This window comes from Pimephales promelas, chromosome 6, assembly GCF_988280905.1.
Source record: "Pimephales promelas chromosome 6, fPimPro1.hap1.1, whole genome shotgun sequence".
Taxonomy (NCBI): domain Eukaryota; kingdom Metazoa; phylum Chordata; class Actinopteri; order Cypriniformes; family Leuciscidae; genus Pimephales; species Pimephales promelas.
Genome location: NC_142774.1, coordinates 4,439,202 through 4,465,527, shown reverse-complemented (window position 1 = coordinate 4,465,527; position 26,326 = coordinate 4,439,202). Strand labels below are relative to the sequence as shown.

At 38.0% G+C, this 26,326-nt stretch overlaps 1 protein-coding gene across 9 annotated transcripts in view; it reads left to right on the top strand.

Moving 5' to 3' along the window:
• Window positions 1-26,326, top strand: part of inpp4b (inositol polyphosphate-4-phosphatase type II B) — a 237,456-nt gene that overhangs the window by 134,261 nt on the left and 76,869 nt on the right. For all 9 annotated transcript variants that reach the window (XM_089131969.1, XM_089131970.1, XM_089131965.1 and 6 more), the window contains 3 exons: window positions 621-751; window positions 12,035-12,139; window positions 17,894-18,002. In XM_089131969.1, coding sequence (XP_088988095.1) covers window positions 621-751; window positions 12,035-12,139; window positions 17,894-18,002 — 345 coding nt within the window. The remainder of the gene's footprint in view (window positions 1-620; window positions 752-12,034; window positions 12,140-17,893; window positions 18,003-26,326) is intronic.

Genomic DNA, 26,326 nt, shown 5'->3' with positions numbered 1-26,326 from the left:
GTTTCTAACATGTTTTAGTACACTGTTATCATGTGTACTAAAACATGTTAATGTTTCTAACATGTTTTAGCTTGTTTTAACAACTCACTAGCACTTAGCATATTACTAGTAGATTTGTAGTATGTTTGAGCACTATGTAACTAGCATCTTTAACATAATACTAGCATGTTGATAGCACATTTTAACACATTTCTAGCATGTTTTAACACACTGTTAGCATGTTTAGCCTGTTTCAACATCTTACTATCACATTACTGGCAGGTTTGTAGCATGTTGGAGCACGTCGATAGCATGTTTAGCACATTGCTAGCATGTTTTAATGCATTGATGCCATGTTTTAGCTCATTTCTTGCATTCCTCAGGCATGTTTGATATGTTTTAGCATGTTTCTAACATGTTTTAGTACAACGTTGCAAAGACATTGCTATTATTTTTTATGCACATGGCTAACATGTTTTAGCATGTTTCTTGCATGTTTCTAGCACATTGTCCTAAGCTAGTTGTTGCTTTGTATAAAAGTTTTCGCCCCCTCAGTGAAAGTCAATGGGAATTTGGCCCTGTTCGGGAATGCTTTAAGTCAAGCTAACAAAATGGTGATTGATTTGTGTTGTGTCCTACAGGATACAGGAGCTGAAAGATCTGGGAGAGCTCTCTCCACACTGGGACAACCTACGGAAGGACGTGATCTCTCGCTACGACCAGATCATCAAAGAATACCAGGACACGCTGACAGAGCTCGAGAAACACACTGGTAAAGGCTTCTGATGCAGTGAAACATGCTCTCTCACACACACATACACACAATATTCTGCCTTTCTCATTTTGCATGCATGGGAATTTGATCCAATGCAAACAGTTTCCACAATTTGCATGCAACCTCACACAAAATTGATCAACAGTGCCTTCATGTAGAAGCATGAATATTCTAGCCGCATTCATGCAGAATTTCTTAGTTCATAAAATGTTTATACACAGCTCACAGTGTGCTGTCACATTCAATGCAATGTTAAACTCGCATGGTTGCACACGTTGTAAAGGAACAGTGTGTGCTTTTATAACTGCCTCCTATTGCATTACAATCTATAAAGCGTGTTACAGTAATCATATATTTGTCAAATGTCAACAACACGATGTACTGTAGTGTTGCGATTGCATGCAATGTCTAGCAGTGTAGCCAAGGAAACACATTTATTTTATTTTTTTGGGTGATGTCCTATTGAGATATTCAAATCTCTTTAACAAGGGAGCCCTGGGGTGACAGTTACACAAAATCACATAAACAACACAACAAACCAAACAGATTTACATATAAACAATTTAAGAATGACTTAATGTGGTCAATGAAAACATGTGCATTGGAACATTTAAAGGTACAATATGCAGGATTTTTGCAGTAAAATATCCAAAATCCACTTGGCCAATGTTATATATTTTGTATAGTTGATTACTTACAATACCCCAAATGTTTCAAACTATTCGTGAGAAAATTTTAAGAGCCTGATTACAAAAACAAAAGTCTCACAATTAAATCCACGTCCCAAGTGCAAAATTATAATGATGTTCTCATTATAGTGTTGTATAGCCGATATGTTGTCCCGAACCAGATTTTCATTTTTTGAATTTCGAAATTTCGATCATATTTCAAGAAATTCAAAAACATAAACAGTTCTCAACAAGTGTCTCAGCTGAAGGGAATAATACATTATTTATCTGTTGTAATATATCAGCCATATTTTCTTACCAGGCCGATAACAATAACATAAAAAATGAACATAAATCGGCCGATATCGATATGCTGGCCGATATATCGTGCATCCCTACTTTAAATCCCCAGGACTCGTGTTGCGTGTGGGGCTGGTTTACGTTTAGCAATCGCGCACTGCTTCATACTACGGTCATGTTAAAAACATCAATGTATTCACTCACACATAAAAGATCCATCAGCTTGACGACAAGATCCATGCAGAATATACGTCATTAATATAAACCTTTGTTATTGTAAGAGGTTAGCGACCCCTGGTGGCGAAACAATCTTGCATGTTGTACCTTTAAGTAATTGTTTAAAATGTTCAAGTGGGTTTCTAAAAACAGAAAGCTTTAATACTGGATGAGCTTCAATGCAAAATGACATGTTGACTGCCCAAACGCACACAACACATGACAAATTAAGACATCGCCGTGGTGCGTTTTGCAATTGCCATATAAACATTATATATGTCTTCCAGTTGACACACTGTCGCACGATATATATCTCACCATCCCGTCCGGCTCTAGCCTGAAAACATGATCAATCTCATTGGAGAAAAAATAAAGCGGAGTCAAAAGGCCAATATTTGTCAGCCTCGCACCAAGCAAAAATAGTCATTGATGATCTTGCCCTTATAATCAGCCGTGACAGGCCGAAAAACTGATCTGGCTGATCGATGGGCCCATTACCGAGGCTAATATTCAGAGATGAAATTCTGAAGGCTTGTGTTTGGCCAGCTGAGCGGTGTTGACGTGTCCGTCCCTGAAGGAGGAGAGGAGAGATGGCGAGATCCCGGGTTATTCTGCCTCTCGACAGGCCACGAGTGCCCAGCTGCTACATCGACCTCTAATCTTGTTTGCCGTGTAGCAGACGCCCTGTTCCCTCTCGGCCGTTCCCATCTTCCCCTTTTCCCTTGATGCGAGGCATATGCAGAACTATGCATTTTTGAAATCCAACTGAATAGTCAGTCTTTTGGGCCCACTTTATATTAAGTGGCTGTACTAACATTGAAATTAATAATTTGATACAATGGACATGCATGCATGTTTTTAATTTGTACTTGTATTTAAAAAACACCTGAATGTAATTACAGCTGTAATTGATTTATGTAATTCCATTTATAATTACACTGTACACCCCCAAGGTGTATTTGGGGTCCTTGAGATGTTCTGACATGCCCTGACGTTTGTGCTTGTTTCAGTTGCTTATAAACATATTAATGGCACAGGTGAAATTACACTATATTTAGCATAACCGGTAACAGGGCTACCATAATATGTGAGCAACATGTATGCACATGTTCTTATTTTTGAGAGAATATTGTTTATGCATGGTTATTGAAAAAACTAAAAATGAAAGTTTCTGAAATAAGGCCACAAAACACATACTAAGTATGCATCCACAAGACTTTTGACTTGAGTTTTTTCTTCACAATGATCTGAAAATCACCTGCCTAATCGTTCACATAAAACTGTGAATTGGGTTATATTGTGAAAAACATCTTTTGTTTGCCATGGCAATATGCGACCCATACCCACACACCTGTCACTAACCTTCCCCGTATCACACCTCAATAGCAGCTAAGGTCTTTTACAACACAACATGAACACATTAAGTACTTTGCACTATTTTTTTTTTGATTAATATAAAGTGGGACCAATTTTAATATGCAATTGAAATATGCAAGTTAGCTATTTGTGCAGTTGGTCCTGAAAAGTGTCTTTGTGTGGCAAAGACTGATAATTATACACAGCATTCTCTTTTGGTTATTTTTAGGTTGCATTTTAATAACCTTCCCAGAGACCAAAGATTGTATGCAGGGGTTTCAAATCATGTTTTTTTCAGTATTTTTAACTATAGATGAAGCTCTGCAGTTTGTTCTCAGTTCGTTAGCCCGTGACATTCGTCTGTATACGTATGTGGACCATCAGCTGAAATATAGTCTTTAAATACACAGCTAAATATGTTGTAAAAAAAATTGTGGTCCTCAAATAAACGTAGGTTTGATAATGGGAACTCCACTTATAGCAATTGATCAGAATTTCGCTGAATGCCGTGAAAAGCAATGTTTTTAAAGCTGTAGTGGCTAACGCTAATGCTAACGCCTCATGAAATCAATAGGCAGTTCCAGCTTTCTTGTCTTGTTGACCTGTTTACTCTTGAAACAGGAAGTTTGGGTGGGATGTATCATATCATAGCTTGTCTCTTCTTATGTCACGGCCATGAACCATGATTTGCTACGTGCTAATCGGCTACATAGTTAACTTAAAACTAAATCCTTCAAAAGCATAACAATAAACGTTCACTTTTAAAAAATCTTTTGCTGATAATTTACTCACCCCCGTGTCATCCAAGATGTCCATGTCTTTCTTTCTTCAGTTGAAAAGAAATTAAGGTTTTTGATGAAAACATTCCAGGATTTTTCTCCATATAATGGACTTCAATGGGAACCAAACGGTTCAAGGTCCAAAAGACAGTTTCAGTAAACTGTTCAAAGGGCTTTAAACGACACCAGACGATGAATAAGGGTCTTATCAAGCAAAATGATCAGTCTTGTCAAAAATAAATAAAAAAGTTTAAGTTTTATAAGCACGAATGCTCGCCTTACTCTGTTCTGTGATGAGCATTCGTGACTCACATGTTCGAACTCGTTCATCAAAATGAACGAATCTTTTTTCGAGTCATTTCATTCATTCAACGAACGAAAAACTCAAAAAAAAGATTTGTTCATTTTGTAAACTAATTCAAAATATAATTGTAGCTCGCTAGTGCCGTGTGAACGTGTTTTTAAGAGCATTTGATTGGACAAAAATCTATTTAGTACAGGTTGAGTCATCATTACATTTGACCCGGATTTCCCGGATCTGTGCATTTAAATAATCTCAGATACTCATGGACTGAACTCCACTAAACTCCTTTTGAGTTCGTAGGGTGTTTCAGTGACATGTTGACATGCTAAAACGTGCATCCTCCTTTGTACTGCAGCTAAAATATCCAAAATGAAACCTGTAAGCAAGAAACACTAGTCGACGTTATTAATTGAGCATCTTGATAGGAGCTGTGAATGTTGTTCCTGTCCCGTGGGATGTTGTCATAATCCGCAGTGCCACTGCAGAGTATTAATTAATGATATCTAATGTTATAACAAGGTTGGCAACTTGAGGCTTTGGTTTCCAGCGGCCGTTCCTCAAAAGGGCAGATCCGTTCTCCCGCCGCCCTCTTCACCTCGGGGCGGGTGTTGCAGTCGCTTGGCTCTGGTCGAAATTAAAAAATAAAAACCTCTGGTGTTTTTTTTCCCCCTTCACTTAATTCATTTTTAATTAGACAAGGCTGTCTCGGGGTACTTCAGAGTGTGTTAACTAATGAATTAATCATTTTGTGTTAGCATTGTTTTGCAGCCGGTGGAATTAGAGGCACTGGGAGCTAATCCTGTTGTTTGTCAGTCCTCCAGCGGGATAGCGAAACCCACATACTCGCTCGTCCCGTCAGAGAGAGCAAAGTAAGACAAATCTAAGACCCCACTGAGCCACGGTAATTAAAATCCTTAGCGAAAAAGCTTTCTGGACTTTTCTCTAAAGGAAAATTCTGGTTGGTGAAAGCGAACTCTGGTGCGATTGCTCTGTTAGTGAACGGCATTTGAACGGTGCATCAAACAAGAGGAGCGAGACGCTGAAAAGATGAGTCTCAATTCGCCTCTAAACCAACTCTGGTGCGGTTCGACTGGAATATGAACACAACACGGACCAAACACTTGTAAACAAACCAAAAACAGGACGTGATGTCACAAGATGCAACCATGAAAAGGACAGAATCCTGTTTTTTGTCGTCATAGTCGTGATGTTGCTCTTGTCAGTTCAGTACAGGCATCAGAATAGCGTTTTCTTGCAGCAGATGTGAATGTGTGTGTGTGACGGAGGGATTTCTGGCTCTGTTTGACTCCTTTACACATTCATAAGCTCTTCATGAGTTCTCAGCTGGTCAAAATACCATCAAATGAAGCTACATACATTTATCCCAGATAACAGCAATGTTTTGGATGTTCGGTAAGATCCATCGTGAAATATATGTCATAAAAGCCGATCAATCAGGTCGTGAATGAATCCCTGTGCCTTTAGTTCGGTATCTTTACACTCAATGTGAACGCTAAGCCGACCAGGACTAAATGTTGTTGTTTTTTTGGTCCAGATGTGTGAACACACTCATCGTACACACTCACGCAAATTTTTTTCTGTGGATCACAAAAAGAGACATTTTTGAATCATTTTTAGTGACAGTTGAATGAGTTAAGGTGCTAAAACCACCATAAAATATCATACTTTTTTTTTTTTTTTGCCATTACAGGAATAAATTATATTTCAAAATATATTCAAATATTTGGTAAAATTTCATAGTATTACTATTTTCATTGTATCGGTGATTAAATTAATGCAGCTTTGATGAGTAGAAGAGACCAAATTAAATCTCACTGACCCCTAAAAAGCATATTTACATTTATGCATTTAGCAAACACTAAAACCAAAAAAACACTAGTCATCAAAGCGACTTACAGAAGCTGTTCAGTCAAAATGACACATGCACTACATTTTGAAGTCATATGACAGCTGTATGCGAGGAACAGCTTTATATTATATTATTTATTAATCATGTTCCTAATCAAATGCGTTTGGATTTTAAAAATCACGGCAGGTTTAATGTCATTGATGCTAAGGGAGGTAACATTTTCTGCCTGTTAGCATCTAAATTTCAATCTTATCCTCACTCAAAGAAGTCATTCATGTGTTTTTATCACGCTTTCATATCAGCCTCTGGACACTATTGTAAGTCGCTTTGAATAAAAGTATTTACTAAATGCTTTCGTTGACTTTAGCTTTTCTTACATAGGCGTAAACACAGTTTATTAAGCCTCAGACGCTGATTTGTTTCCCAGAAGCGTTGTGAAACCACAGACCGTCTGTGAGCCTCCAGGCCGCAGACTCCACGGGACCCTCCTGCTGCCGTTGCCCCGGGACTCCGGTGCCTGTTTGGCGGGTGGAAACCCCTGGAAATGCTCTGCATAAGATCCCTCCCGCGAAGCAGGAGCACATCTGAATCAGTCAGAGGCGTTTGTGCCGGCAGTGTTGTATGTATTTTTCTCAGTGCTGTCTGAGCTGGAAGCAAGGAAACATGAATGATGACACCCGGCACCAGGGTTATTAGAGTTAACTAAATCTAAAACCAGAAAAAAATGTAATGTTTGTTATTTGAATTTAAATAAATGTTAAATTAAATGCTAACAAAACTTTAAAATGAAGGTTTCATGCCATAGAAGACACATTTTTGGTTCCCAAAAGAACCTTTGGTAACACTTTACTTGAAGGGGTGCGTAAGACTGACATGACACCTTCATAACCATGACATGACGCATGGTTTCATTAAGTGTCATTCGCTCAATTATGACATTTTTAATGCAAATATGACATTGTTGACAACTTGACATAAACCAATACATCATAACCTGTCAGTGTCTTTGTCATGACAACTTGACATTACTAAGACAACACAACCTGTCATAAACATGACATAGCAGATTAATGATCAACCTTAAGAAACCGCCTAGCTTTATTAATTAACATGACATTAAACTGTCAGGTGGTTGGGTTTGACATTGGCTGTCATGAGGCCATTATAACTTATTAATGACACATTCAATTAGTACCACTGTAGTTGAGCTCACGAAAAATATTCACGACACAGTTATAATGGCCTCATGACAGCCAATGTCAAAGCCAACCACATCATTTTAACCCATAAAGATAAGTGGTTTCTTAAGTTTGATCATTATGTTTATTACATATTTATGACAGGTTTGGATGTAAAACAATGTCATATTTGCATTAAAAATGTCATAATTGAGCTAATGACACTTTGTGACAGTTGCGTCATGTCAGTCTTACGCACACCCCTTCAAGTAAAGTGTTACCGAACCTTTCAGAGAACGGTTCTTAAAGGATTAGTTCACTTCAGAGTTGAAATTTCCTGATAATTTATTTACTCACCCCCATGTCACCCAAGATGTCTTTCTTTCTTCAGTCGAATAGAAACGAAGCTTTTTGAGGAAAACATTACAGGATTTTTCTCCAATGGGTTGAAAGTCCAAATTGCAGTTTCAAAGTCTCTACACGATCCCAGTCGAGGAATAAGGGTCTTATCTAGACAAACCATCACTCATTTTCAAAAAAAAAAAAGCAACATTCATATACTTTTTAACTACAAATGCTCGTCTTGCTTGTACACGACTTCACGCGTAAAGTAACCTGACGTAGGAGGAAAATGTAGGCTAGGGCGAAAAAACGAATTTTTTCCAACTTCAAAATTGTCCGACGCCGTTGTTTTACATTTTATTTATCTTTTTTTTTTTACTTTGAGTCTTTGCTCGCTTTGTAAACACTAGTTCGGTACTTCCGCCTACGTCACGCGCGACCTTTCAAGGTGATGACATAATAATGTGCGGCGCATCACAGCTAATGCAAAACCAGCATTTGTGGTCAAAAAGTTTTCAAATGTTTTATTCCGTGGCGGAAACAAGCTTCCATAGGTTCCCGTTGAAGTCCACTAAATGGAGAAAAATCCTGGAATCAAATGTTTTCCTCCATTTATTCATTTATTATTCGACTGAAGAAAGAAAGACACGAACATCTTGGATGACGCAATAGAGTGCCGAAGCTATGATGTCACTCTGTAGGCCAAAACGCGGAAGTGAGTTAGCATTTTAGGTGTGTTCCGGGCTTAAGGGTCACAACTCTTTGTTGAACACAGATCTTATTTTTTGCGATTTTCCAAAAGTCTATGAGGAATATGCAAAGCTTTTCGATGGAGGGAACCCATGCGCCGCTAACTTCCGAGTTGTCCTACAAAAAATCTTTATCACTTTGCCACTCTATAATCAGAAAATTTTAATAACTAATCCTTTAAAATAACCGTTTTTTTTTTGTGTGTGTGTTTTTCTTAGTGTGAAAAACATTTAAAAAAAATCTAAAGAACATATTTCCGCTATAAAGAACCTTTTGTGGAATGAAAAGATTCCATGGATGTTGAAGGTTCTTAATGGAACCATCGATCCCAAATAAAGAGCCTTCACTTTTAAGAGTGTAATAAGGTTTGAGTCACAGGATGTGGACGGGTGGTCAGTTTTCCTGGGGTTTCCCTCGACCAGCACCTGCGCGGGGCAGATGGTGTGTGTGATGGGGCTAATTCCTCCGCCACGGCTGGATTGCCCGCCTCCATTAGCCCGTGTCCCAGGAGTGAGCACATCTGTCCCACTGACAGCTCAGTCTCGGGACTCGGCGTCAGTGCCGCTTAAAGATGCACTCATTAGATCAAGTTTACACAACGTTTACACAGTAAGCAAAAGAACCTCTCAGCATGATATATATATGTGTGTGTGACGGTATCTAATTTATATCCGTGCTTCTGACCCACCGAATATAGTGAATATATGCCTTGTTAAAAGTTTCACCATGTACATTTTACATTTAACAGGGGTCAAACTTGTTTCTAGGCACAGGTCATGCTTCAGTGTGGATGCTACGCTTCATTTATTTACTTTCTCCTTCCTCGGTTATGTTTTATCATAAATATAAAGGGCGTTTCGTCCAAGCCGTGGCGGCTGCGATGTCTATTTATTGAGCTGTTGTGGTGGCTCGCTGGTGAATTGTGGTGTTCAGTGGGCTCTGGCGGGGGTGTTTAACCTTTAATTGATGTTCAGGGTTTTAAAGCAACAGAGCCTTTGAGTACGATCATGTTATTATCAAAGGACTTCACTATCTCAAGAGTCCGTTTGGTGTCCAATGAGAACGTGCTGTCACGTGTTAAAGCGCTCACACGCGATATGGGTGAATCCCTGATCATATTTCGTCTCGCATGAAAATAGATTAAAGGCTGTTATCAAAATTAAGCCTACTTTAAGAACATCACTAGTTTTAGCCATTATTATTATTATTATTAATGAACATTTTTCAGTAAAGTGTTTATACATAGTAGTATATAGTACTTCTTTAAATATTTAAACAATCTTTATGTTTGTAATGAAGATACAGTAGTACAGTAATGAGAATCACCATTGAGAATAATAATATGATTTTTGTTATGTTATTTAAAGGCCTTCACAAATGTTTGCGCATCATTATTTTCATGCCAGTTTCCACAATTTATGTATGTACGTATTTATTTATTCCATTATAAATTATAGTAGTAGTATTTATGGTACTTAATTAATTCAATTAAAACACTTCCGTATTTTTGTAATATATATTTTTATATTCTTGTAATATATATATTTTAACATATTTTTGTAAACAGTAAGGAGAATCACCATTGATAATATGGATTATATACTTAATATGGGCTTAAATATGGTTTTAAGTTTTGCATGAAATAAAATGAAAGCCTATTATCAAAATGAAGCCTGTTTTAAAACCATGAATTTTTGCATTGACTTTATTTTCTTGACAATTTCACCAAAATTTGTTTGTTTTTGGTTTAATAATTGTTTGTTTAATTTGTAAACTAAATGTAAAGTATTTATACACAGTAGTTTCTGCTCAGTGTTGGGTTTAACGATTACTAACTGAATTACTTTTCCCTTGAAAAGGTAAAGTAAGGGATTACTCTTCCCTTTTCTTTACAGTTACTTCTGATGTAATTGCTTTAAATACTTTATAGATTATAGAACAATTCTATATAGAAACAATAGCGCATTAAACATAAGAATTTAACGTCTCTTTTTTAAGGCAAGCTTCTCCCTTGAAATACTTTAGTCAGTTTAAGAATAATTTATGAATGTTATATTATTTATTTGATTTTTATGTCTATCCTTGTATTGTTCAACATGGTTGATATGTCATTTAGAAAGTAATTAGTAATATGCAATCCAATACTTTTTAGAATTAGTACAGTAAGCTAATTAAAATGTTTAATCTAATTAGAAGCTAGTAATTAATTCCTGTAAATCATTTTATTCCTTAACTCATATTTGATCACCAAAATGACATTTAAAAACAAATAGCTCAAGAGTAACTCGACACCCTTGCCTCATTTAGTATGTGGTTCTATGAATATGCAAATGAGCCCCGCCTCTACTCACTCGCTTGACCTGATCACACATTGACCTGATTGGTTACAAGGTAGTGTGTGACGTCAGAAACACCAACGATCTCAAACCGTGTTTTTGTGTTCTTTGGTTCACTGCAGTTTTAAGCAGAAAATACTCAGTTTTATGAATTGCACATGGTTTATCATTATTAAAGTGTATTAAAAACACCACATAGACATAAAAACAACATTAAAGGCTTGATTTTCAACACAGGGGGACTTTAAAGTAACTTAGCCAACACAGTTGATGGATTTTAGTACTTTTGTGATAAAGAAAAAAAAAATCGGAGAATTGAGAGCCTAATCATATAAACTTGGAGAGGAATAATATCATAAAAAGCATGCAAAAATGCAATAATTATTTTTCGTAGCTGCCGTTTGTTATAAGAACCCGGCATTTTTACACTCTAATTTATTTATCACCAGTTTATTTCCATCACCTCTTTGTCTCCTCGCAGCACAGTTGCTCAGATAAGTTGTTCGGTTTGAAAGTTATTAGGAGTGCTGATAACATTTCAAAGCGTCTTTGTCGGCTATATTTGCATATATTACATTGAAGGGATCAAAAGCCTGCCGTGTGTCGCTGGGCGATATTTGCTTCGCCATAGGGGCTTACAGTATCCGTTTCTTAAGATTTTAATTGGGTTGTTTTTGCACAAAGCAGGTGGTGCCTAATTTCAGCGAAATCCGGTGCTTAGTGGATTTAAGAAGAAATGAGCTGGTATTTGGGAGAGTGATATTTGTAACAGCCTGTGATCAGATCGCGGCGTGTCTCTCATCGGTCATTACTAAAGCACGAGTCACTCAAGGTCATCCAGGACTTCTTTTATGTGTCCTGTGCGAAAGACCTCATTCACACGTCTAAATGAAAGGCCTTTGCTTGAAGGCTCTCGCTTTTAATTGATGTTTAATTGCCTTCTTTTTTATTCTTTTAATCAGACCAACATGGCGTTCATTTGATCAGGTCGTCGCTTTGTACGCATGCAAACTCGGACTAATAGTAAACGTGTGTGTGTTTGCATGAAGCTGTAAATCAACAGAAGCAGATGGCAAAGCCCCTCGCTGTTTGTGTGTGCTCTTCTGCCTGTTTGTTTTGCTCTTTAACGATGTCTGAACCAGATTATGTTTAAACGCTTGGCTTTTGGTGATCTTTCCCAGGCCCGTCGTTCAAGCCCAGCTGCAGCAAAGGCCAGAAATATCTGGAGTTCGTTCCCATCAACCTGCACACACAGAGGATGCGGGTGACGTGTCCGAGGAAAACAGGTGCGTGCTAGGCTTTCTGATTCCCTCTGTTCATGTTTTAGGGCTGTGTTTGGATTGTTAGCAAGCGTACTGAATATATACACAGCATAAAAAAACGTATATACTAGTGATGTCAAATGATTAAAATATTTAATTGCGATTATTCGCATTAATGTCATAGTTACCTCGCGATTAATCGCATTAATGTCATAGTTAACTCGCGATTAATCGCATTAATGTCACAGTTAACTCACGATTAATCGCATTAATGTCATAGTTAACTCGCGATTAATCGCATTAATGTCACCGTTAACTCACGATTAATCGCATTAATGTCATAGTTAACTCACGATTAATCGCATTAATGTCATAGTTAACTCGCGATTAATCGCATTGATGTCATAGCTAACTCACGATTAATCGCATTAATATCATAGTTAGCTCACGATTAATCGAATTAATGTCATAGTTAACTCGTGATTAATCGCATGAATATCAGTTAACTTGCGATTAATTGCATTAATGTCATAGTTACCTTGCGATTAATCGCATTGATGTCATAGTTAACTCACGATTAATCGCATTAATGTCATAGTTAACTCGCGATTAATCGCATTAATGTCATAGTTACCTTGCGATTAATCGCATTGATGTCATAGTTAACTCACGATTAATCGAATTAATGTCATAGTTAACTCGTGATTAATCGCATGAATATCATAGTTAAGTCGCGATTAATCGCATTAATGTCATAGTTAACTCGCGATTAATCGCATTAATGTCATAGTTACCTTGCGATTAATCGCATTGATGTTATAGTTAACTCACGATTAATCGAATTAATGTCATAGTTAACTCGTGATTAATCGCATTGATGTCATAGTTAACTCACGATTAATCGAATTAATGTCATAGTTAACTCGTGATTAATCGCATGAATATCATAGTTAAGTCGCGATTAATCGCATTAATGTCATAGTTAACTCGCGATTAATCGCATTAATGTCATACTTACCTTGCGATTAATCGCATTGATGTTATAGTTAACTCACGATTAATCGAATTAATGTCATAGTTAACTCGTGATTAATCGCATGAATATCATAGTTAAGTCGCGATTAATCGCATTAATGTCATAGTTAACTCGCGATTAATCGCATTAATGTCATAGTTACCTTGCGATTAATCGCATTGATGTTATAGTTAACTCACGATTAATCGAATTAATGTCATAGTTAACTCGTGATTAATCGCATGAATATCATAGTTAAGTCGCGATTAATCGCATTAATGTCATAGTTAACTCGCGATTAATCGCATTAATGTCATAGTTACCTTGCGATTAATCGCATTGATGTTATAGTTAACTCACGATTAATCGAATTAATGTCATAGTTAACTCGTGATTAATCGCATTGATGTCATAGTTAACTCACGATTAATCAAATTAATGTCATAGTTAACTCGTGATTAATCGCATGAATATCAGTTAACTTGCGATTAATCGCATTGATGTCGTAGTTAACTCGCGATTAATCACACATTTTTGAATCTGTTCTAAATGTCTCTTGATTTCTTTTTGTCGCATTATTTTTCCTTAAAGGAGAACTCTGCCGCAAAATGAACCCTTGGTCTAATAAAACATCGGTACCTAGTCAACCGTAGTCTGAGATTTGTTTTCATGATAATCGAATGTAAATAGTTTTATCTCTAATAAGTGTTAAGCGTATAATGCTAGTACTGGGGGCATTTACTAACTAAATAGAAATCGCTTGTTTATACCACTAACAAGGATCAAAATAGCCCCACACTAACACAGTAACATAATGAGGGTCCATACATTGACGAAGCATTGAGAACTTTGTAAGAGTACAGACCCTTTAATAAGAAGATACTCTATAAAAACAGTTCACTTTGGGGTTTTCTTGAGCTGTAAGACATAGACATAATCATCCAAATTATAACATATTAAGGCTTGAAATATCTCCTATAGTCTATATAATATATCAGTTTAACCTTTTAATTCCCGAGTTTCACCGGTGTATATATATAAACCATTTAAAAGATTGTTCTTTTTTAACAATTTAATTTCATAAAATGGTTCAGTAAAGTCCCTGAACTTTTATGACAGTATATATTATAAACACTTGTGTCACTGTATATAATAGGATATAATATGAACATGAATGCTTTTTAAATAAAAAATCAATTTTGAATAAGGTGATTGATTGCCAATTTTAAATTATGATATTTATGTACAGAAGAATGACAGAATCAACGTTTAAAGCCAGACATCCTCTCCTAATTAAACTGGATTCATGTTAATAATGGTGCTGCATCTTTAAAGACACAAACACACACCGGTTTTGTTGACAGCCTCAAACAGAAGTCCTGAGGTGTGACAGTGGCACTTTACACACTATAGCCTTTAACATCTGCTTCTTACCAACAACATGCCATCTATGCTTTTCTTTTTCTCTTTCGTCTAGCGCTGACAAGCACTTAGCTGCTCTTAAGGACCATAAACCGGTTCTCAAATGTCGCTTTTTAAAGATATGGAAGTGTGTTTCTTTCTAAAGCTATACACACATTCAAATGTAAAGCCTCACCTTGCGCTTATAATTGAATGGCCTATTTCACTTTAAAATACGTTTCAGAAACAATTTCACATTGACTAGAGCTGTCAATCAAATTAAAACTGTTGATCTAATTAATTACGTTATTATAAATGCTATAATTCAACTAACTGCAATAATCACGTTAATCACATTACAATAATCACAGACAAAAGCCACGGAAATTTTTTTCAGAAACGTGCCTGAAGATTAAGGTACATTGCACCAGACTAAGCATTGAACTGACATTATGAATTATGAAAAGTGATTTTCATAAGTGAAAAGTGATCAAATAACGAAAAATGAATGTAATTACTCTAAAAAAGTAATTAAGTAATGCAATTAGTTACTTTTTTAAGGGAGTAACGCAATAACGCATTACTTTTAAAAGTAACTTTCCCCAACACTGCTCATTATTTCCAAACCTTAATGCATTTCTCTCTTCGGCAGAACACAAACAAACAAGGTTCAGTGCCCATTGACTTTGATTGAGTTTTGCACATACTATGGAAGTCAATGGGAACCAAAACAGTTTAGTCACCAGCATTCTTCAAAATATCTGCTTTTATGTGCCATAATTGAAAGAAAGACACGTTTGGATCTACATTAGGTTGAGTAAACGATGACACTGATCTTTTTGGGTGGACTATCCCTTTAAGTGTCATGATTGTGTTTACCTTCATACAGTGCAGAATCAATTGCAGTAAATTAACATGTTGAACTGACAGCCCTACTTTAAAGCTTTCCAGTCCTCTGCAAACAATTCCTCTCCAGCACGGAGAGACACAGGTGCCTGAGCCCCTCGGATCAGAGCCTCCATTTATAGAGCCTGCAGGAACCTGCACAAATCGCCTCCAAATTGGGCCATGCGTGACGGATGATCCTGACCCGTATATATGCCACTGTATTCATCGTGTGGGTGCACTGTTGTGAAGCAGCCAATTAGAGTCTCCTGAAGAGGCCGGGGAGCAGCGAGAGCGCGAGGGTGGGATGCGAGTCGTCGCACAAGAACCTCGTCGTCATTAGCGAAGGAACGAAGCTTATAAGCGTCACGATGCCGGTGTTTCGGGGTCAGCGCGTTTGAAGGGAGCTGAATCATTATTTTCTGTTTAATCTTTTGCGCTCACTTCCCGTGGAGCCGATTAGTTGACCTTGCATATATCTAGCAGAAATACTGCAGATGCAGTGTATGACCTCCACAGTGACCGCACACAATATATTTCGCATTCATTTTTTGGGAAATCGATGTGGAATCATGAAAATGGGCCTCAGTTAGTGTAAAAGTGGGTGTAAAAATAAAACCACTGCAAATTTCATCTGTGAATCGTCTGGCTGCCACTTTCATTCAGTGTATGTTGGGCAGTGTTGGGTGTAACGCATTACAAAAGTAATACATTACAGTAACATATTACTTTTTGCTGTAACGCAGTAGTGTAAGGCATTACTAATCAATTTTCAGTAATATTTCACTCGTTACATGTTCAGTGAGGCTTGTATTACAGTGTATTGTCTGCTTTTTGCTTCTTAAAGGCAACAGACTATGTGAAAGTTTTAAAGCAGTCTTTTAGTGCCAGTTCAGAGCGGTCGCGTCTGTAACATTGTTTTTTCCTCATAAATGCGAACACGAAAACTACAATAAAATGAATATTTTAAGTTCTATGGAAACTGGAGAGCCAACCCTTCCTCATCCGATTTGCGCAGTGCAATTAACAAAATTACAAAAAATATATTTTGCCTCCTATTTTTTTTTTGTCACGCATGAATGTGTGTCTTTTCCCGAATATTAAAAATAAAACATAGACTGATATTTGTCTAATGTCTGGAGTCCTTTGAGGAAGTAGCCTATACGTTTCAATACATGTATTTTCTGAGAATTTTTATTTCAAGTTTTGACTGCAAATGTCATGTCCATAATGCTCCTTAACTAGTTTTGTGGTGTAGGTCTACGTATTTTATAATGTTAACTTCAAATAATACTAATAGCCTAATTTAAAGATAAGGCAGCATTGGATATGGACGGTAAGGAGAACAACGCTGGAGTTGGAAGAGGTGTGTCGCGATTCTGTTCGTGGATCTGAGTCGTGTGGCGAATTGCGATTTCGGTTTCATATTGCATATCGTTACAGCCCCAAAGTTGTTCTACTTAGTTATTTTGGTAAAAGTAACTCAAAAGTAATACATGAGTAATGTAACGCATTACAATTCTGAGACAGTAATATTGTAAGGTAATGAATTACTTTTAAATAACAGTAACAATTAATACCTAATGTATTACAGTTTGGAAGTAACTTGCACAACACTGATGTCGGGTAATGAATGTCAGGATGTTGTGTATACAGTATATTAAAGGGATACTTCACCTCTGGAAAGATGAATGCGTATTTAAAATGGGTCATTTATGTAGAAGAAATGTGAAATTAATTTTGAATTTGGAGCTTTCTAGTCTGAGAAAAGCCAGAAAATGTATTTTTGGCTCATGTGGATGAAAGACAACATCTCCCAGAATGCACTTGCTTCGCTTCCCTAAGAGGCCACGCCTACCGGTAACAGAGCGCAGTAGTTAAACAACAAGTCTAGGCTACTAGTGAGTCTCCGTGACGAGTCTGCCCGAAAATGTGTTTCGAGATCGCCCAAAATGTCCGGGATTCGGCTTTTGCGTTCTACAGTCGCCATTCGTCATGTTTCCTGCGGCGAGCGGGACGAGTGAGGGCCCGGTCTCGTATCTCTCACGGAGGAGCGGGAATTTTCTTAGCGATGTTAAAACGCACATCAACCGATCACTTGTTTAGCGTTCATGTAAACACTACATTCAGATTCACCAATCGGGATTATTGAAACAAAAGCTGAGCATGTAAACAATGAATGGCGACTGCAGAAAGCAAAAGTACACTATGTACTGAGTAGTAACTGTATATGTAGATGGTTACCAGGCGATCTCCATTGTTGAAACGCTTCACACATTTAAATATGTCTAAACAGCACGTGGTTCCACTCCACACCGTGTTCAATAGATGCATCACGGGTCTTCAGCTGGAGCAGGCTGTGTGGATGTATTCGCAGAACAACAGGAAAGCACATAAAAGAAGACGTAAACGGTGCGCCGTGGGCTTGCTTGTGATTTGTAAGGCCTGCTGAAGGATGTTTGCTGTTTCCTCCACAGATTCCTTCTATGATGTGGTCACAGTAGGAGCTCCGGCATCACATTCGCAAGGCTTCAAGAGCGGAGGCTTGCAGAAACTGCTCAGCAAACACGAATCCGAGAAGAAGAGGTCAGTCTCCACACGTATGCACACGCCATGCTCACATGAAGAATGATGTATTAAACCATGAAAGCCTCCATCTGTGCATGAGATATAGACTAGGAAAGAATACAAAATATGTCAGTTTGTCAACACAAGACTACCGATGAGTTGTTCATTTTAATGAGATATTATAAATTCATGTAATCCTTGTCATCCGTGTCTTTATTATCTGAAACAAGAAATGTTTGGAGACCACAGGCTGTCAAGCTCTGAAAAAAGAGGTGGCAAAACACTATAAATGTATTGTGTGATGCACATAGGGATAGGAGTGAGTCTCAGGAACTGTGCAAATTGATTATTTTGCTAGAGAGATATATATGATGCATTTAGATGCTTTTCTAGGGAATTGTACGAAGGTTGCATCATTCGGAAGCAGGACTCTAATCCGCACGTGCACATTTTTATCTTTTTGAAGTTAATGTCGTTGATGTTTTTTCCTTTAGGCTCAAACATTTTCCCTCATTAAGACTCTTTAAGTTGATCAATCGGTTAATCCGAGTTCCTCACACATTCGTGAACCCAATAGCGCTATGATTTTCTGCCTTATTGATTTTGAATCCAGTTAAGCCTGGATTTTACATTCATAGTTGTACCATCGGAGCAGTGTCCGAGGTCCAGCCCCGCTGGCCAATTGTGGCCCGGGGATACATTTTAAAAGGCCCGCAGCTTGTCTTTTAGAATACATTATATGTGGCCCGCCGTGCATCATTTACAAATCATGCAGTTTCCCAGTGCCAACACAAGCTGACAGCACTTAGATTTTAGGCCAGGTGTTGCAGTAAACCGAGAGTGAAACTAAATGTGATCACTGATAAGCACTGCCATTTCTGTCGCTTATGAGAAACATTAAACGCGCCAAAAGCGGCACACGGACCATTTATGTCTCAGCGCAGCGTGAGCTCTCGATCGCGCGACCACTAAACAGCTCAGTGAGAAGCGCTCAGACGTCTCCGACACAAACACAAACCCCTTGGTGATTTAAACTATTTGAAATCATTGCGGGCGTTCTCGACAACATTGACGCGGAAAAACTAACAATCCAGAATACTTTTCAATCACCAAATCACCAACATTTACCATGGATTTACACTAACTGTAAACTTGGTATTGAAGTAGAAATGTGGATTTTATTGTTATCAATGTAGACATGTATTGAGCGTTAAAGTACCCCCTGTGGTGGAAATCCAGTTTTTAATGTTGTTTATATGTCTTTGTGGTGATTTTAATATGCTTTAAGATAAACCATGTGTAAATTCATATGGGAACAACATTTGCGGAGTATTTTCTGCTTAAAACTGCAGTGAACCAAAGACAGTCTCAAAAACACGGTTTGAAATCGCTGGTGTTTCTGACGTCACACACTACCTTGTAACCAATCAGATCAACGTGTGATCGTCAACCAGTGGATCGCTGAGCTGAGTGAGTGGAGGCGGGGCTCATTTGCATATTCATAGGACCGCGTATTCTAAATGAGGCACGAGTGTCGAGTTACATTCAAGCTATTTTTCCAAGGAAAAAAAAATCATTTAAATGTGTAATTTTGGTGATTAAAAATTAGTTTAAAGGGAAACAATAATTGACTACAGGGGAACTTTAAATAAAATATAGGGCAAATGGCAGATACATTTGATATAAGATAGTTTTGTGAGTTTTTGTATTTACAGTATACTAAATGTGTTGATTGATTAAATACCATAAAACCATTCTAGTTACCATAGAAACAATATTGCTACATTTGTTTTTACTGTGTGTGGTTTTACCTGTGGGTATCATGACCTAAATTTATGATACTCAAGATGGCTAATTTTAATAAGAGTAGAGTTATTATTATTAGGTAAGAATATTAAAATTTAACAATGAGAGTTTAAAATATTACAGATGTTATTGTTTTTATTAATGTATTATACTATATATATATATATATATATATAATGGAGGTGTGTCGACAACATTTCTGGCCCCTGTAAAAAATAAATAAATAAATCAGATCAGCTTTTACCTCGTCTTCTCAACAGTGGTCATGCTTGACATATCAGGCTAAAGTCTGGAGTTTGAAGGATTGTGCTGTCATGAGTAATCAGTGTTCACTTGTAAAAGCAGGAGTTTAGTATAGGTTTCACATGGTTGGTGCTCCTGGATTACAGTAATAGTAGAACTGTTCATTCCCTCTCTGGAGTCTTTAATGACTTTAGTAACTTCAGAGTCGGACAGTTTCCCAGTTGGATCCCATTGGCACCGCTCTGGAGACTCTCCTGACATGTTTGTCACTCAAATGAATCGTGACCATCTCGTCCATCTCCCACTCCTTCTCCTTGATATTCGGTTCAGTTTGTCCTCACAGAGATGGTGTATTAGAAAGCCTGGCAGTCATTGAGCAGTTTCTGTGTCCTTGCCGTCACACCAAACATTTCAAATATGAATGTTTTTTTGGTTTTGTTTTATTCCCAGCTCTCTAAAGAAGAAGGAAAGTCATGTCATTTCAGCCCCCTTGTGATATCCATAAGTAAAGAGCTCCACAACACACATTTCTCTTGTTCAGTTATTTGCATTTTTGTGAAGGATCACAGATGGCTTTTGTGGATGCAGTCTTAGGGGGGGATTTTGTCGATCCGAGGCTTATCGTGTGAACGTGTCCATTTTTTTTTATCATTTAAGTTGTACTTCGCTCAAACCACAGGACAGGCTCATTAAAAAACCAAGCAAAGTCCAATTATTTTCTTTACAGTGCCGGGGTTTTTCATGTTACTGAGCCTGACCGACAGAGGAATACGAGTATGAAGGGATTCAACGTCCTTTCAAAAGTTTCCATCCTCCAGTGGCGGGAAGATTTATCAGTCGAGAGCGCCACTGATACGAGGCAAGGACATTCGCCGTTTCTACCAGAGAGAAATCAATTTGTGAAAGAGCGTTCGCTCTCCACATTAATCCAGGCTGAGACGGGCCTCGTTTTGTTTCCTTTCTGAGTTTGCTAACGTTTTACTTCATGCTCAGATTTTCCTCACAAGCCGAGAGAGTCCTTCCTTTTTGAGAATTCTTTCTGAACAGCGCTGTATTAAATTTGCATAAAGTCAATGATCCTTGTTAAAGGGAAAGTTCACCCAACAATTAAAATTGGCATAATTGTGTTCTGTGTGACCAAACCTGTGTGACGTTCTTTGGAAAGTAAAAGGTATTTATAAATTGTACTTTTGCATGCAATTAAAATGAATGAAGACTAAGGATTTGTTTGCACTTTTAGTTCGGTTCGCTTGGTCCGAACCAGAAAAAGCAAACGTTTACATTGGCATTTTAAGAGGGTGATGAACTCAGAAATCAAATTTTCCTTGAGCTTTTGTTTTGACATCTAAGAGGTCATCATATTATAAGAATATCCTGTAAGTTTCAGAACTGAAAAGGTCCTTGTTAGTCCAATCAAAGCTTTTATTGACACCAGGCTCAGCAAACGACTCGTTTTTCAAAGTGGGGCAGACTGAGATCAATGCCTACTTCAACACGGCTGGTTTTGATTCACCCGTTACAGGCATAGCTAAATAACATAGCCTACCTCGCGATGACAAACTGGATCGAGATACAGAGCGATACAGAATATTGTGCAGCGCCTGGTTGTGGAAGAAGACAGTCGCTGCATAAGCTTCCTCTGGATTCCAATAGATAAACTTTATTTTTAATGATTGACGTTCCAGCTGATGAGGTAAAACATTGTCGGCCTGTTCGCTTCATTTCACTGAGGATTGTTTTGTAAAGAAGACTGGATTTGCAGACCGATTAAGAGTAAAGAACGGTGCTGTGCCGTCTACATTGGATCTGACAGGAATTGTGCAACACACGGACTCTGGGTCGAACATGTGTGGTCGAATCATTCCGGTTGCCATTTTACAACATTGGGCGTTTTCAAAACAATTTCCCCCAAGTGCATCGACGGGTGAGTCGAAACTCATTATAATATGCAAAACTGTTATCCACTCACAGCAGTGGGCGTTTACTTCCAAGTCTTCAGTGCGACACGCCCACAAAAACCGAGCATTTTTCATCTAGGCTCAAAACTAGGGTAGAAAATAGCCTATTACTTATTCATTTTGATGTTTTTGAATGTAAAAACCAAGCGAACGTCATAAGTTGACCTCAGACAACAATATAATACAATTTAAAAAGCCGGTTAACACCAAACCTAAAGGCATAGGGAGGATTCATTCACAACCTGATTGGTCGGCTTTTATTATGGATGGACTCAACTTACCGAACATCCATAACAATGCTGTGTTCTGGGATAAATGCGCTCGCTGTGTGTGTGTAGCTTCATATGATGGTATTTTGACCAGCTGAGAACTCGTGAAGAGCTTATAAAATGTGTAAAGGAGTCGGCTGGAATTCCTGCGTCACACCCACACACACACACACACAGATCTGTTGCGAGGATGACACACTTATTCAAATAAGTGACAGAGCACTCTAATTAGGGATGCTCCGATCAGGATTTTTCCAGCCGATACTGATTACCGATTTCTTGTCATGGTGATCGGCCGATACCGATTCCGATGCTTAATTGACTTAATATAAGACAAATAAACAAAATGGAACAGTTCAATGCAGCCCATAAGGTTTATTTAAACATTGTCCAATACTGTGGAGGACAAAATAAACATTTAGTCTCCTAAAATGGAGAAGTCTGATGTAATTTTAACATCGTCCAATACAAGTCTGAGCAGGACAAAATAAAGCTGAGTGAGAGTCAGATTACTAGTTACCGTTGCCTTTTTTGCAGTTGCCAGTTTTTCATATTCGCCATGCGTCTCGTGGTGGCTCGTTCTTAAGTGAAAAATCAGGTTCGTTGAATTAAATGTTTTGGACAATGTTCCTCCACGTGAGATTTCTTTGGAAAATACACAGCAAATAGCGAATTTTTCATTTTTTTTCCGAAACATCGTAGTAGTTCCACACCGGCGAAGACATGACTGCGCGCCAAATAATTTAAGTCCCCACGCATCATACTTTCTCTCACACGTTGACGTCATCAAATCGCGATCAGTTTGTAAGATCGGCCAAGTTAGTGAGTACCGGTCGAGTCATAAAATGTTATTATCAGCCGATACCGATCTCCGGCCGATCGATCGGAGCATCCCTAATTCTAATCCAACCAAACATGCCAAGTGTGAACTGGTTTTATCAGCTGAATCATTTGATTCATTGGAAAGATCCGACTCAAAAGAATGAAATGTTCACAATCCGGCTAAGCAGAACTACGGCAGATAGAGTTTCGCTGAGTATTGATTTAAATTTGGTTGGTTGCTCATGCAAAGCTACTTTCAAAGACTTGAAAGTATAGTTTAGTGTGGGATAGGCTACTTTTATGGTACTTTTAAGTTCTTTTTGAAGCCTAAAACATCGAGTCCCCATTGCAGTTGAATGGAAAAGAGCGACCGAATGCATTCTTCAAAGTGTCTCCTTTTGTGACGAAAAAGCTTCTAAACGACATAAGTATAAATAAATAATGCAAAATGATCTCTTTAACTTCCATTCTAGGTTGTTTTTTAATCTCTGAACGCAAGGGGGAGTTCACACAGTGTGAAGCAGAACTCATGCGTGGACGATCAATTTGTGTGTTTTCATGGACAATGAGAGATGACCTCACGAGCAAACCCATATTCATTAACACATCCGCCCGGACCTTGCTGGAAAGCAACCTTTTAGCTTTTTCTTTGATTAGAGGACAAATAATTGGACAGACACGATTATTGGCCATTATTAATGTATCGCAAGAAAAAGGATGCTGGGGGAAAAAGGACGCTGAAAGCGAAATGAAAGAGCCATCTGTCTTTTCTTCTGCCTATAGAGCCAAGCAGGGAAGAATCCATCAGGTCAGGACTGGACGCTCGGCCCGATGTAATATGCAGCTACGGTGGCTGTGATTGGCCTGCTATGTGAGAGCCAATCAATATCCATTTCTCTGGTTCCCTGAGGCCGCCTCCGAGCCCGAGCATTTATTTCTCTTTAACATCCGCAAGCTTTTTATTTGCCTTTAATTTGAGCGTGTCTGCATGACTAGAATGCTCTGTCGTTTAGCAGTCGATTTGCTTTCTGCACAGTGATGATAGTCTTCTTCCAGATGGCGGGATCGAGTGTTTTTGTGGTGGATTTGAGTGTGTGTACTTTGACTACACACCAGCTAACAGCGAACGTTTTCGGAATTTTGGCGTTCTGGAATGGTTCTAAACAAATGTAATGGTTCCAGTAATGGTAATAGATAGGGGTGTAATGATATGATGTTACGATGTATGTAACTCATGATACAATATTATTGCGATACTCCAAGTAATATGGTAAAAGGTGCACTGTTGTTTAAAATGCTACATTTGGTGATACATTGTAGGCGTAAATGAATATATTGGTGCTGGAAACCCAAAATAGACCCCAAGTGGTTAAGGTGGGTAGTGCATTATCACCAACCATTGTCCTTAATACTGGCGCCCCTCAGGGGTGTGTACTGAGCCCATTCCTTTTCATTCTCAACACAAATGACTGTCAGAGTCCATTTACAACAACTCATTATTTTAAAAATGCAGATGATACAGCAATTCTTGCTCTACTTAATGAGGATAATGACTCTTTTTTTGGACTATCAACGTTCTACAGCACACAGGATAACTTTCTGCACCTCAATAATTTAAAGACTAAGGAACTGGGGCCGTATTCACAAAAAGTTTTATCTTACCACTAGGAATACTCCTACATCGCACTGAAATATTTTAGCTAGGAGTTTTCTCTTAAAGGGATACTCCACATTTTTTGGAAATAGGCTCATTTTACCACTCCCCCAGAGTTAAACAGTCAAGTTTTACCGTTTTCAAATTCATTCAGCCGATTTTCTGATATTTAGAAGAATAACAGTAACCAGACAGTTTCTGGTCTCATTGACTTCCATTGTAGGCAAAAAATATACTATGGAAGTCAATGAGACTAGAAAATGTCTCGTTACTGATGTTCTTCTAGATATCAAAAAAAAAAAAAAAAACGGCTGAATATATTCGAAAACGGTAAAACCCAAATGTTTAACTCTGGGGGAGTTATAAAATGAGCCTATTTCCCAAAAAAAGTGGAGTATCCCTTTAAAAGTTATTCACAAAGCCTTTCAGACCTACTCTTAGTAAAGAAAAAGGACAACTCCGAAACTAAGAGCGAGTCTTCATTGCTATGGATGACGTCAATTCTCATGCACAAGCTTCCTCGCAATGATCACGGTGATTGGTTGTTAGATGGCGGGGCATAACACAGGCGCAACAAATCATTGAATTAACAAACAAATCATCTGACAAACAGGATCTGAACAAATCATGTCTGTGTCCTACTCAAAATAATAATAGTAATGTCATCGAAATGCATATGACCAGTGAAGTGTATTTCTAAAAAGGCAGAGAGAGAAAAGTCGTGAGTTAAATTAAATTAAATCAATACTCTGATGAAAACCGCCACTTGCCTAATAATGAAAAACGACACTTGAATTAACACTTGCTTGGTTAATTGACACCCTATTAGCCTAAATAGACCACTGAAAGCAAGGAAATGTTGTTCCCATTGAAGTAATGTAATAGTTGAATGACGGTGGATATCGAACTCGCCAAAACGGAGAAGAAAGCCCAAGTGGACGCAGGATCAGTCACTGGTGCTGGCCCAGTTGGTGCCAAGCGTGAGAATGGGAGAGGATTTGTTTGCAGATCAATGCAGTATTGTGATAGTGTCTCGACATTCATGTTGAGAAAGGCACAAAAAATCTTAAATGACTCCGAACACCCACAAATATTGAATCCTTCTGCCTTCTGGCCACAGGTATAGGTTACCGATGTGTAGGAAGGCCAAGTTTAATAAGAGTTGTGTTCCTGTATCTATATACGAGCTCTAAATACATAGGAAATCGGCTTTTGATACGTCAGGTATGCTCTCTGGCTGTTTTTTTGTTTTGTTTTTAGGGTTAGTGTTGTAGATGTTTATAATCGAATCCGACGAGCGTTCTGTGTAGGCTGCCATCTTGTGGCGACGCCATTACTGAGCTGTTACACAGGCATATAGACATATGCACCGGTATGTAAACAAACCTCGGTGATAATAACGCAAACTCACCCTCGATGACAGCTACAGCCAGGCAGAATGACTTGTTGGTTTGATCTGTGACTGGAGGTACAAACGATCTTACAGATTAACGTTATTTATCTATTTATTTATTTATTCATCAAATTCATGTTTTTCATTTGTGTCCATTATTTATCTCATTTTCACATTGCAACAGGCAAGTGTAAGGT